The sequence below is a fragment of the Eleutherodactylus coqui genome, chromosome 6 (assembly GCF_035609145.1).
Source record: "Eleutherodactylus coqui strain aEleCoq1 chromosome 6, aEleCoq1.hap1, whole genome shotgun sequence".
NCBI classification, from domain to species: Eukaryota; Metazoa; Chordata; class Amphibia; order Anura; family Eleutherodactylidae; genus Eleutherodactylus; species Eleutherodactylus coqui.
In genome coordinates, this window is record NC_089842.1 from 240,954,060 (window position 1) to 240,968,570 (window position 14,511).

Genomic DNA, 14,511 nt, shown 5'->3' on the forward strand with positions numbered 1-14,511 from the left:
CCAAAGCCCGAGCCCCTGCGCACGCCAAAGCCCGAGCCCCTGCGCACGCCAAAGCCCGAGCCCCTGCGCACGCCAAAGCCCGAGCCCCTGCGCACGCCAAAGCCCGAGCCCCTGCGCACGCCAAAGCCCGAGCCCCTGCGCACGCCAAAGCCCGAGCCCCTGCGCACGCCAAAGCCCGAGCCCCTGCGCACGCCAAAGCCCGAGCCCCTGCGCACGCCAAAGCCCGAGCCCCTGCGCACGCCAAAGCCCGAGCCCCTGCGCACGCCAAAGCCCGAGCCCCTGCGCACGCCAAAGCCCGAGCCCCTGCGCACGCCAAAGCCGAGCCCCTGCGCACGCCAAAGCCGAGCCCCTGCGCACGCCAAAGCCGAGCCCCTGCGCACGCCAAAGCCGAGCCCCTGCGCACGCCAAAGCCGAGCCCCTGCGCACGCCAAAGCCGAGCCCCTGCGCACGCCAAAGCCGAGCCCCTGCGAACGCCAAAGCCGAGCCCCTGCGAACGCCAAAGCCGAGCCCCTGCGAACGCCAAACCCGAGCTTTTGATTCCAATTATGAACCATACCTTTTTCTCCTTTGGTCGCTATCAGAAAATGTAATTACACATCAGGAGTTGGACTAATATTAGCTCCATGTATGGTGGAGATCATCATTATATCCACCATCCCTGAGACGTAAGAGCTAAGTGATTTAGTTTTACGATTTAGGTCTATTCTGTGAAGGGCCTTTAGTACAATACAGACTTTTCTGCCTCTGTGACGAGCCAAAACAAGAAGGCAGCGAAGAAGCACCAAAAACCTATAGGGAATGATGGGAGACAAAGACTTTTTGCCAAAGAGGAAAACTAACCCTAAACGGTTCTTCAACAACATAAATAATAAAAAGATTAATACTGAAAGTCTTGGCCCTTTAATATATAATGTAGGAGAAATTGTAGAGGGCGATGAAAAACAAATCTATTAAGTCGTTTTTTCTCTAGTGTATTTAGAGGAAAATGAAATGTTAGATGAGATGCAGAGTGATAGAGTAAACTCTCCACTAAATGTCACCAGTCTGACCCAGGAAAAAGTGCAGAGCTGTCTTAAAAAGATTGAAATAGACAAATTACCGGGTCCCGATGACATACAACCTCTAAGGGTTATAAGGGAATTAACTAATGTGATACACGGACACTTGTTTCTTATATTTAAGGACTCTATAGTGACAGGGATTGTTCCCCCTGGATTGGCGCATAGCCAATGTGGTGACGATACTCAAAAAGGGGTCAAAAAGTGACCCAGGAAACTACAGGCCGGTAAGTCTGACTTCTATTGTGGGTCAAATATTTGAAGGGATTCTAAGAGATGCTATCTGGAGGACCTCAAGGAAAATAGCTGTATAACTCCATATCAGCATGGGTTTGTGAGAGATCGTTACTGTCAAACCAACCTGATCAGCTTCTACGAGGAGGTAAGTTGTAGACTGGACCGGGGAGAGTCCCTGGACCGGGGAGAGTCCCTGGACCGGGGAGAGTCCCTGGACCGGGGAGAGTCCCTGGACCGGGGAGAGTCCCTGGACCGGGGAGAGTCCCTGGACCGGGGAGAGTCCCTGGACCGGGGAGAGTCCCTGGACCGGGGAGAGTCCCTGGACCGGGGAGAGTCCCTGGACCGGGGAGAGTCCCTGGACCGGGGAGAGTCCCTGGACCGGGGAGAGTCCCTGGACCGGGGAGAGTCCCTGGACCGGGGAGAGTCCCTGGACCGGGGAGAGTCCCTGGACCGGGGAGAGTCCCTGGACCGGGGAGAGTCCCTGGACCGGGGAGAGTCCCTGGACCGGGGAGAGTCCCTGGACCGGGGAGAGTCCCTGGACCGGGGAGAGTCCCTGGACCTTGTGTATCTGGACTTTTCTAAAGCATTTGATACTGTGCCGCATAACAAGTTGGTATATAAGATGAGAATGCCATATCTGAGTGAGTGTGTGTGTGTAAGTGGGTAAGTAACTGGCTCAGTGATAGAAAGCAGAGGGTGGTTATAAATGGTACATTCTGATTGAGTCACCGTTGCTAGTGGGGTACCACAGGGGGCAGTATTGGAGGGGGTCGCAGTTACTAGTGGGGTACCGTAGGGAACAGTATTGGAAGGGTTACAGTTGCTAGTGGGGTGCCACAGGGGGCAGTATTGGAGGGGTCACAGTTACTAGTGGGGTACCGTAGGGAACAGTATTGGAAGGGTTACAGTTGCTAGTGGGGTGCCACAGGGGGCAGTATTGGAGGGGTCACAGTTACTAGTGGGGTACCGTAGGGAACAGTATTGGAAGGGTTACAGTTGCTAGTGGGGTGCCACAGGGGGCAGTATTGGAGGGGGTCACAGTTACTAGTGGGGTACCATAGGGAACAGTATTGGAGGGGGTCACAGTTAATAGTGGGGTACCGTAGGGAACAGTATTGGAGGGGTCACAGTTACTAGTGGGGTACCGTAGGGAACAGTATTGGAAGGGTTACAGTTGCTAGTGTGGTACCACAGGGGGCAGTATTGGAGGGGGTCACAGTTACTAGTGGGGTACCATAGGGGACAGTATTGGAGGGGGTCACAGTTACTAGTGGGGTACCATAGGGGACAGTATTGGAGGGGTCACAGTTACTAGTGGGGTACCATAGGGGACAGTATTGGAGGGGGTCACAGTTAATAGTGGGGTACCGTAGGGAACAGTATTGGAGGGGTCACAGTTACTAGTGGGGTACCGTAGGGAACAGTATTGGAAGGGTTACAGTTGCTAGTGGGGTGCCATAGGGGGCAGTATTGGAGGGGGTCACAGTTACTAGTGGGGTACCATAGGGGACAGTATTGGAGGGGTCACAGTTACTAGTGGGGTACCATAGGGGACAGTATTGGAGGGGTCACAGTTACTAGTGGGGTACCATAGGGGACAGTATTGGAGGGGGTCACAGTTAATAGTGGGGTACCGTAGGGAACAGTATTGGAGGGGTCACAGTTACTAGTGGGGTACCGTAGGGAACAGTATTGGAAGGGTTACAGTTGCTAGTGGGGTGCCACAGGGGGCAGTATTGGAGGGGTCACAGTTACTAGTGGGGTACCATAGGGGACAGTATTGGAGGGGTCACAGTTACTAGTGGGGTACCATAGGGGACAGTATTGGAGGGGTCACAGTTACTAGCGGGGTACCATAGGGGACAGTATTGGAGGGGGTCACAGTTAATAGTGGGGTACCGTAGGGAACAGTATTGGAGGGGGTCACAGTTAATAGTGGGGTACCGTAGGGAACAGTATTGGAGGGGGTCACAGTTAATAGTGGGGTACTGTAGGGAACAGTATTGGAAGGGTTACAGTTGCTAGTGGGGTGCCACAGGGGGCAGTATTGGAGGGGGTCACAGTTACTAGTGGGGTACCATAGGGGACAGTATTGGAGAGGTTACAGTTACTAGTGGGGTACCACAGGGGGCAGTATTGGAGGGGTTAGTGTTACTAGTGGGGTACCATAGGGGACAATATTGGAAGGGGTCACAGTTACTAGTGGGGTACCATAGTGGGCAGTATTGGAGGGGTCACAGTTCTTAGTGGGGTACCACAGGGGGCAGTACTGGAGGGGTTACAGTTACTAGCGGGGTACCATAGTGGGCAGTATTGGAGGGGTTACAGTTACTAGCGGGGTACCATAGTGGGCAGTATTGGAGGGGTCACAGTTACTAGTGGGGTACCATAGTGGGCAGTATTGGAGGGGTCACAGTTACTAGTGGGGTACCATAGTGGGCAGTATTGGAGGGGGTCACAGTTACTAGTGGGGTACCATAGTGGGCAGTATTGGAGGGGGTCACAGTTACTAGTGGGGTACCATAGTGGGCAGTATTGGAGGGGTCACAGTTACTAGTGGGGTACCATAGTGGGCAGTATTGGAGGGGGTCACAGTTACTAGTGGGGTACCATAGTGGGCAGTATTGGAGGGGGTCATTGTTACTAGTGGGGTACCATAGTGGGCAGTATTGGAGGGGGTCACTGTTACTAGTGGGGTACCATAGTGGGCAGCATTGGAGGGGGTCACAGTTACTAGTGGGGTACCACAGGCGTCAGCACTGGAGGGATTACTCTTGGGGTACCACAGGGGGCAGTACTGGAGGGGTTACAGTTACTAGTGGGGTACCATGGAGGACAGTATAGGAGGGGGGTCACAGTTACTAGTGGGGTACCATAGTGGGCAGTATTGGAGGGGTCACAGTTACTAGTGGGGTACCATAGCGGGCAGTATTGGAGGGGTCACAGTTACTAGTGGGGTACCATAGTGGGCAGTATTGGAGGGGTCACAGTTACTAGTGGGGTACCATAGCGGGCAGTATTGGAGGGGTCACAGTTACTAGTGGGGTACCACAGGGGGCAGTATTGGAGGGGTCACAGTTACTAGTGGGGTACCATAGTGGGCAGTATTGGAGGGGTCACAGTTACTAGTGGGGTACCACAGGGGGCAGTATTGGAGGGGTCACAGTTACTAGTGGGGTACCATAGTGGGCAGTACTGGAGGGGTCACAGTTACTAGTGGGGTACCATAGTGGGCAGTATTGGAGGGGTCACAGTTACTACTGGGGTACCATAGTGGGCAGTATTGGAGGGGTCACAGTTACTAGTGGGGTACCATAGCGGGCAGTATTGGAGGGGTCACAGTTACTAGTGGGGTACCATAGCGGGCAGTATTGGAGGGGTCACAGTTACTAGTGGGGTACCACAGGGGGCAGTATTGGAGGGGTCACAGTTACTAGTGGGGTACCATAGTGGGCAGTATTGGAGGGGTCACAGTTACTAGTGGGGTACCACAGGGGGCAGTATTGGAGGGGTCACAGTTACTAGTGGGGTACCATAGTGGGCAGTACTGGAGGGGTCACAGTTACTAGTGGGGTACCATAGTGGGCAGTATTGGAGGGGTCACAGTTACTACTGGGGTACCATAGTGGGCAGTATTGGAGGGGTCACAGTTACTAGTGGGGTACCATAGCGGGCAGTATTGGAGGGGTCACAGTTACTAGTGGGGTACCATAGCGGGCAGTATTGGAGGGGTCACAGTTACTAGTGGGGTACCACAGGGGGCAGTATTGGAGGGGTCACAGTTACTAGTGGGGTACCATAGTGGGCAGTATTGGAGGGGTCACAGTTACTAGTGGGGTACCACAGGGGGCAGTATTGGAGGGGTCACAGTTACTAGTGGGGTACCATAGTGGGCAGTACTGGAGGGGTCACAGTTACTAGTGGGGTACCATAGTGGGCAGTATTGGAGGGGTCACAGTTACTAGTGGGGTACCATAGTGGGCAGTATTGGAGGGGTCACAGTTACTAGTGGGGTACCATAGCGGGCAGTATTGGAGGGGTCACAGTTACTAGTGGGGTACCACAGGGGGCAGTATTGGAGGGGTCACAGTTACTAGTGGGGTACCATAGTGGGCAGTATTGGAGGGGTCACAGTTACTAGTGGGGTACCACAGGGGGCAGTATTGGAGGGGTCACAGTTACTAGTGGGGTACCATAGTGGGCAGTACTGGAGGGGTCACAGTTACTAGTGGGGTACCATAGTGGGCAGTATTGGAGGGGTCACAGTTACTAGTGGGGTACCATAGTGGGCAGTATTGGAGGGGTCACAGTTACTAGTGGGGTACCACAGGGGGCAGTACTGGACCCTATTCTTTATAATATATTTATTAATGACCTGGTAGAGAGATTTACAGAAAAATATCAATATTTGCAGGTGATCCAAAACTATATAAAGATATTAACACAGAAGGAGATTCTAAACGGATCTGGATAAGTTGGGGGCAGAAAAGTGACAAATGAGGTCTAATAATGTGCGGTTCTGCACACGGGCAGGAAATACATGTCACCATTACACACTAAATGGGAAACCACTGGGGACCACCGACATGGAGAAGGACTTGGGGGTTTTAGTTAACTGTAAGCATAACTGGAGCAACCAGTGTCAAGCAGCTGCTGCCAAGGCAAGTAGGATCATGGGGGGCATCAGAAGAGGTCTAGGGGCACATGACGAGAACAATGATCTTCCTATTTACAAGGCACTGGTCAGACCACATATGGAATATTGGGGACAGTATGGGGCATCGGTTCTCAAGAAGGACATATCAAAGCCTGAGCAGGTACAAAGGTGGGCAACTAAAGTAATAAATGGAATGGGCGGACTACAATACCCAGAGAGGATATCAAAATTAGGATTATTAAATTTAGAAAAAAAAGACGGCTGAGGGGCGCTCTAATAACTATGTATTAATATAACAGGGGACAATGCAGAGTTCTCTCCCATCATCTATTATACCCAGGACTGTAACAAGGGGGCGCTCTAATAACTATGTATAGATATATCAGGGGTCAGTACAGAGATCTCTCCCATCATCTATTATACCCAGGACTGTAACAAGGGGGCGCTCTAATAACTATGTATAGATATATCAGTGGTCAGTACAGAGATCTCTCCCATCATCCATTATACCCAGGACTGTAACAAGGGGGCGCTCTAATAACTATTTATAATATATCAGGGGTCAATACAGAGATCTCTCCCATCATCTATTATACCCAGGACTGTAGCAAGGGGGCGCTCTAATAACTATGTATAATATATAAGGGGTCAGTACAGAGATCTCTCCCATCATCTATTATACACAGGACTGTAACAAGGGGGCGCTCTAATAACTATGTATAGATATATCAGGGTCAGTACAAAGATCTCTTCTATCATCTATTATACCAAGGACTGTAACAAGAGGGCGCTCTAATAACTATGTATAGATATATTAGGGGTCAGTACAGAGATCTCTCCCATCATCTATTATACCCAGGACTGTAACAAGGGGGCGCTCTAATAACTATGTATAATATATCAGGGGTCAGTACAGAGATCTCTCCCATCATCTATTATACCCAGGACTGTAACAAGAGGGCGCTCTAATAACTATGTATAATATATCAGGGGTCAGTACAGAGATCTCTCCCATCATCTATTATACCCAGGACTGTAACAAGGGGGCGCTCTAATAACTATGTATAGATATATCAGGGGTCAATACAGAGATCTCTCCCCTCATCTATTATACACAGGACTGTAACAAGGGGGCTCTCCAATAACTATGTATAGATATATCAGGGGTCAGTACAGAGATCTCTCCCATCATCTATTATACCCAGGACTGTAACAAGGGGGCGCCCTAATAACTATGTATAGATACATCAGGGGTCAGTACAGAGATCTCTCCCATCCTCTATTATACCCAGGACTGTAACAAGGGGGCGCCTTCTACGTCTAGAGGAAGGAAGGTTTCTACACCAACATAGAAGGGGGTTCTTTACTGTAAGAGCAGTGAGACTATAGAACTCTCTGCCGGAGGACGTGGTGATGGAGAACGCGATAAAAGAGTACAAGAGGGGCCTGGACACCTTCCTTGAGCGATACAATATTATATTATATGTTATATCGCTGATTACTTCAGAAGGGTCGGTGATCCGGGGATTATTCCGATTGCCAGATTGGAGTCAGGAAGCAGAAAACTGGCTTCTACCTCATTGTTTATTTTCTGCCTTCCTCTGGCTAACATTGGGAGTAAGAGGCTGAACTGGATGGACAGGGGCCTTTCTTCAGCTTGACGATCCTGTCCAAACTGCAGGCAGAATGTAGCAGAGCAAACTGATACTTGACAGGTATATTAACTCTTACATTGCCGGATTGCTCCCAGAGTGAATCATGTGACCCGCTGGAGTGCGGAGCGTTCACGCTCCAGGCGATGCAATCATGAACAGCTATTCTAAGTAATAGTTTTCCCATGTAAACGCGGGATCCCACAGGCGGTACACGGTCGCTAGTTGCTTCGTTTGGGCTCAAGGAAACAAAACGACTAGTGAGCGCCTTCACACTCAGTATAAACAGGCAGTCTCATCCTTGAACAACTGCCTGTTCACAGTGAAAGAAGGCCGGAAGAGATCTCCAGCCCCTCCCCCTCCATTTACTGAATGACTGTTCCTCCTATGTGAAAGCAGAGCAGCGATAGTCGCCCCACGCAGAAGTACCCTAACTTGCAGTTCATTCATTCACATCCCTGCTCATTCGGCAGACCCATTGGCGGTCCTACCAGTAATTGCCAGCTACCCCTGTATGTGCAGCTATTCACATATAACGGTCAATCAGGACCCCCAATGGACCTCTAGGCCCAGAAACAGAAGGGATACAAATGCATAAATACAAGTTATTTCCCGCAAACCCCTATATAATCCGCCCCGCCTCTATAACACGCCGCTGGCAGTGCCGGCTGATACATTTCTTTATAAAACTTTCCCCCAACTTACATTGGCATAGAACTCGTCATTCTCCGCAGAGAGCACGACTTCCTTCAGATCCTTGCTGATTCCTGGCACCCGCGACAGGTCGATGCGGTTGTTGTTGATGCCCAGTAACTCATGGACCATCGCCTGGTACGTCCACTGTGCAATGTACAAAAACACAGCTATTTCAAAGGGCCTGGTCAACTCTTTTTTAATTCCCCACCCCCCCCAACTCCCGCCACCACCGCACCCATTAACCACGGCCTTTTCAGGTATACTTGCCCCTCTGATGAGCCAGTTCTTCGTCCCAGGGGTGCATCATGACCCACGACGTCACCTCCCGCTCCCGGTCCAGTGACGTCTATAAATGATCTGTGGGGCCACCGCTCGGACGGACCCCCGCTGATCAGATCATTTCCATTACCGCTGTCGCTATGGTCAATGGAGGGAGCAGAAAGCACTGACCATGGCACAGCAGCCCAGGTTATATTCAAAAGGGAGCCGTGCTACAATACCAACCCGGGCTGCTGCGCTGCAATACCAACCCGGGCTGCTGCGCTAGGATCATCCGCTTGCACAGTGACCGCGGTAATCAGCTGATCGGTGGGGATCCAAGCAATAGGACCTCACTGATCATCTACTGATGACCCATCAGTCAGCAATAGAAAGAGTTAAAGTCCTGCAACACCGTTTAAACGCCACAGGGCGCAAGTTTACGTCCTGTGGTACTTACTGCAACAGGACGAAAACTTACGTCCTGTGGATGGTGCGGGCTCAGAAGTGATCCCACGCATCTTGCAGCAGTAGCCGAATGTGACCGATAGCCGGCCTCCTGCTACAACAGCGGGGATGGAGGAGAACAGCGATCCAAACTATTAACCCCCTACATGCCACAATCAATGTACATCACAGTAAGGGTTCACAGAGGGAGCCTCCAAATGTCCTCTGTGACGTCATAGGCCCTCCGCGATGTAATGGCAAAGGGCCAATGGGCTGTCATGGTAGCTGGATGCCAGACATAGGTCCATTTGGAATTTAGCTTGGGGAGATGTTGCTCTGCGTATTCTGCAGCACTGGATTATATTTCACCCATTAAGTAGTGCTGTTGGGGTCTATCACCAAGACAAATAATATACACGATGTACGGCTATGTCATACAAGCAATATATCCTGCCAAACCCCCCACCCCCTCATCAGTGAACGACCGTGAGGAATTGATGAATGTTGCGCTGCTGCCCCCTATAGACAAGCTTGCATGCACACTTCTGGACTATAAGGGCTCTAGCTCGCCTTTAGGCAGACTATTCGCAGGTCCACTTCTTGTGGTCATATAATGGGCTGACCGCTCCTCTGCGTGGTAGTCCTACGTAAATGTGGTGGTTGGTGTTACTGTTTCTGAAACAGTCGCACTTGTTGGCTGTTCTTGTATCGCAGTGTCAGGAGCGTACCAAGACTGGCTGAACATGGACAGTCCTCCGACAGAAGATCTCACAGCGGCAGGCCACGTGTGGTTGGTCCTACAGGTAAGCGTCGGGTGGCACGTCTTGTATCTAAGGAACGACATGCCACAATGGACCAACTGAGCCAGCAGTACAACAGCGGGGAGGTTAGACAAATTTCCACAATGACCATGTGGCGTACCTTACGTCGACTGGGGTTCAACAGCCAAAGACAGATAAAGGGGCCCGATGACCTCCTGTCATCACCAACAAACTTGTTGTTGGCCAAATGGACCTTGGACACATGACAGAAGGTAGTCTGGAGTGACAAGTCCCGTTTCTTGCTGAACATTATGGATGGCCGGGTCCACATCTGGTGAAACAGCATGAAGCCGTATTCCATGGGTGCACCATTGGGGTACAACAGGCCGGTGGTGGCGGTGTCATGGTCTGGGGAGTGTTTTCCTGGCATGGTCTAGGACCGTTGGTCATCACACCAATATCCTTGAATGGTGAACACTACAGGGACCTGTTAGCTGGCCATCTGTACCCTATAGGAAGTCTTCCCCAACCATAGCGCCATCTTACTACAGGACAACACTCTGCGTCATCGAGCTCGGATCACTAGGGAACGGCTGGAGGAACACAACAATGACTCCTCCACAAGCCTCGGCCCCCAAACTCCCTGGACTGTAACCCCACTGATCATGTTTGGGATATGCTGGAAAGCTCTGAGTTCTGCTCCCTCTTATCCACAAAACAGGACCAACCAACAGAGCTGCGGCAGTGAGCCGAGCACGGAGGATTGTCACTACCTTGTGGAATCTGTTCCCTGATGTCCAAATTTGGCGATTACCCCAAAAAGTGGACCAACCCGTTACTAACTAGGTGTTCATAATGCAGTGATCAATCACCGTAGAGCAACGTTTCCTCCGGCACAGTATACAGCCATCCCAGGTCATTGAGTCAAGCCCGTGCTGTACATGGATTACAGGGTTAGAGATTATACAAATGCAAGAAAGCCCACCTGATTGAGTAGAGGCGTGATGGCATCATCCGAGCGGTCCAGGATGAGCAGCAGCGGTGGCACCTCGGTGCGCCGGAAGTCAAACAGCTCATACTCCTTAGTAATGACTTGCTGGAGAGAGGAAGCGAGAAATAAAAGTTGGAATACGAAACCGTTTTTCTGGCGAGATCATCAGGCAGCAGCGACTGGCACCCACCTTCACTCCCTCGGCCAGCCTCTTGGCCATCTCAGAAGACAGCTGGTATCGGATCATTGGGCATTTCTTGAGGGAGAGGAGCAGAGCGGTCAGTCCTTGGGTGGTTCGGGACAGCTGGACGGGGTCCCAGTTCCTGCCCTACAATGGAGGAAGCAGAGGTAACAGGCGGTCTACAACCACGTAGTAAGTGAGCGCCCGTCCGTGGAGAGTCAAGCCCAAACCTGAAGACAGATGGAATGATGCAACACCAAGGGGTCATGAACACAACCGCTTGGACCCCAACTATACCAGCTTCTCTAGGGTAAGGTTAGGCGCACAATAGCCGCGAACTTCAGCTGCACCCAAGAGGCTTGTGAGCAACTCACATCTGACAAGACACGGACGCCGACTTACACGGACGCCGCACATACACATATGCATTAGCGTGTCCCATTTGTCGCCCGCAATATGGACAGGAATGAGACATGTGAGGAGTTTCATGTGGACCATTAGTCCATGCGAAAAACCGTCAATGTGCAATAGCCCAATAACAGGGTCGTGCGCGGTCCGTAAATTAACACCGACCGCAAATATGATTGTGTAGGGGAACCAAATCATACAGGCCATTAAAAGCATGTAAAACAGAAGAGGACATCCCCTTCCATAGGACCCACTAAGGCATCTTCCATGGGAGGACCACTCAGTACATCCCACCCCTCAGCATATAGCATGTGCCATATACTGTATATTTACACTCATTAACCCCTCCGTGACCGCAATACGCCTTCTTACTGACCTCACTAACGCGCTTTAAACCTCCACATACATCTTTATGGCTCGGTTGACCGTCATTTATTGTACATGGTGAATGCCGAAAAACTTTAAAAAAAAACGTGTTTAAATTATGCAAAACCAGCAAAAAATAAAAGTAAATAAGTAAATCTATACATACGTGATATCGCAGTAATCATGATAATCCAGGTTAGTTTTACCGAGTGGTGGACTCAAAAACAATGACAGAATTTACGGAGGTCTTTCTCCAGTTACGAGAGGTGAGTGGTGCAGCCAGCCCACCAATAAACCCCCTGCAGCCCCCCACAGACCACCCACAGGACTCCCACCATCAGCGATGTCTCACCTGAGAGCAGCCGATGAGGTTTAAAGAAAAGACGTGCGGATTCACAGCAATGTAATCTCCGTAGAACTCCTGGAAGACCGGAAATAAGGAGGAAGAATCATTATACACAGCGCTGTGCAAAAGATTTAGGCAGGACTGAAAGAAACGCTGCAGAGTAAGAAAGATTTCAGAAATAGAAGGGTTAATAGGTGATTTTTGACAATTAACAAAATGCAAAGTGACAGAACAAAAGAGTAATGTAAATCCCATCAGTATTTGGTGCGCCGGCCGTCACCTTTACAACAGTATCAGCTCTTCTAGGAACACTTGTAGGATTATAGGCTGGTGTGTAATTAACCAATTACACCAAACAGAAGAGAATGATCATCATTTTCATATGTAGGGTGAAACACAGTCATTAACTGAAACGGAAACAGCTGTGTAGGAGGCTTGGGGCAGAAACAGCTGTGTAGGAGGCTTGGGGCAGAAACAGCTGTGTAGGAGGCTTGGGGCAGAAACAGCTGTGTAGGAGGCTTGGGGCAGAAACAGCTGTGTAGGAGGCTTGGGGCAGAAACAGCTGTGTAGGAGGCTTGGGGCAGAAACAGCTGTGTAGGAGGCTTGGGGCAGAAACAGCTGTGTAGGAGGCTTGGGGCAGAAACAGCTGTGTAGGAGGCTTGGGGCAGAAACAGCTGTGTAGGAGGCTTGGGGCAGAAACAGCTGTGTAGGAGGCTTGGGGCAGAAACAGCTGTGTAGGAGGCTTGGGGCAGAAACAGCTGTGTAGGAGGCTTGGGGCAGAAACAGCTGTGTAGGAGGCTTGGGGCAGAAACAGCTGTGTAGGAGGCTTGGGGCAGAAACAGCTGTGTAGGAGGCTTGGGGCAGAAACAGCTGTGTAGGAGGCTTGGGGCAGAAACAGCTGTGTAGGAGGCTTGGGGCAGAAACAGCTGTGTAGGAGGCTTGGGGCAGAAACAGCTGTGTAGGAGGCTTGGGGCAGAAACAGCTGTGTAGGAGGCTTGGGGCAGAAACAGCTGTGTAGGAGGCTTGGGGCAGAAACAGCTGTGTAGGAGGCTTGGGGCAGAAACAGCTGTGTAGGAGGCTTGGGGCAGAAACAGCTGTGTAGGAGGCTTGGGGCAGAAACAGCTGTGTAGGAGGCTTGGGGCAGAAACAGCTGTGTAGGAGGCTTGGGGCAGAAACAGCTGTGTAGGAGGCTTGGGGCAGAAACAGCTGTGTAGGAGGCTTGGGGCAGAAACAGCTGTGTAGGAGGCTTGGGGCAGAAACAGCTGTGTAGGAGGCTTGGGGCAGAAACAGCTGTGTAGGAGGCTTGGGGCAGAAACAGCTGTGTAGGAGGCTTGGGGCAGAAACAGCTGTGTAGGAGGCTTGGGGCAGAAACAGCTGTGTAGGAGGCTTGGGGCAGAAACAGCTGTGTAGGAGGCTTGGGGCAGAAACAGCTGTGTAGGAGGCTTGGGGCAGAAACAGCTGTGTAGGAGGCTTGGGGCAGAAACAGCTGTGTAGGAGGCTTGGGGCAGAAACAGCTGTGTAGGAGGCTTGGGGCAGAAACAGCTGTGTAGGAGGCTTGGGGCAGAAACAGCTGTGTAGGAGGCTTGGGGCAGAAACAGCTGTGTAGGAGGCTTGGGGCAGAAACAGCTGTGTAGGAGGCTTGGGGCAGAAACAGCTGTGTAGGAGGCTTGGGGCAGAAACAGCTGTGTAGGAGGCTTGGGGCAGAAACAGCTGTGTAGGAGGCTTGGGGCAGAAACAGCTGTGTAGGAGGCTTGGGGCAGAAACAGCTGTGTAGGAGGCTTGGGGCAGAAACAGCTGTGTAGGAGGCTTGGGGCAGAAACAGCTGTGTAGGAGGCTTGGGGCAGAAACAGCTGTGTAGGAGGCTTGGGGCAGAAACAGCTGTGTAGGAGGCTTGGGGCAGAAACAGCTGTGTAGGAGGCTTGGGGCAGAAACAGCTGTGTAGGAGGCTTGGGGCAGAAACAGCTGTGTAGGAGGCTTGGGGCAGAAACAGCTGTGTAGGAGGCTTGGGGCAGAAACAGCTGTGTAGGAGGCTTGGGGCAGAAACAGCTGTGTAGGAGGCTTGGGGCAGAAACAGCTGTGTAGGAGGCTTGGGGCAGAAACAGCTGTGTAGGAGGCTTGGGGCAGAAACAGCTGTGTAGGAGGCTTGGGGCAGAAACAGCTGTGTAGGAGGCTTGGGGCAGAAACAGCTGTGTAGGAGGCTTGGGGCAGAAACAGCTGTGTAGGAGGCTTGGGGCAGAAACAGCTGTGTAGGAGGCTTGGGGCAGAAACAGCTGTGTAGGAGGCTTGGGGCAGAAACAGCTGTGTAGGAGGCTTGGGGCAGAAACAGCTGTGTAGGAGGCTTGGGGCAGAAACAGCTGTGTAGGAGGCTTGGGGCAGAAACAGCTGTGTAGGAGGCTTGGGGCAGAAACAGCTGTGTAGGAGGCTTGGGGCAGAAACAGCTGTGTAGGAGGCTT

General features: G+C 51.5%; 1 protein-coding gene across 1 annotated transcript in view; it reads right to left on the bottom strand.

The window, feature by feature from the left end:
* VPS45 (vacuolar protein sorting 45 homolog) overlaps positions 1 to 14,511 on the bottom strand; it is a 42,668-nt gene that overhangs the window by 23,244 nt on the left and 4,913 nt on the right. The window contains exons 5-8 of the mRNA XM_066609177.1: positions 12,065 to 12,133; positions 10,948 to 11,085; positions 10,752 to 10,862; positions 8,310 to 8,444 (exon numbers count right to left, since the gene is read on the bottom strand). Of these exons, the coding sequence (XP_066465274.1) occupies positions 8,310 to 8,444; positions 10,752 to 10,862; positions 10,948 to 11,085; positions 12,065 to 12,133 (453 nt within the window). The remainder of the gene's footprint in view (positions 1 to 8,309; positions 8,445 to 10,751; positions 10,863 to 10,947; positions 11,086 to 12,064; positions 12,134 to 14,511) is intronic.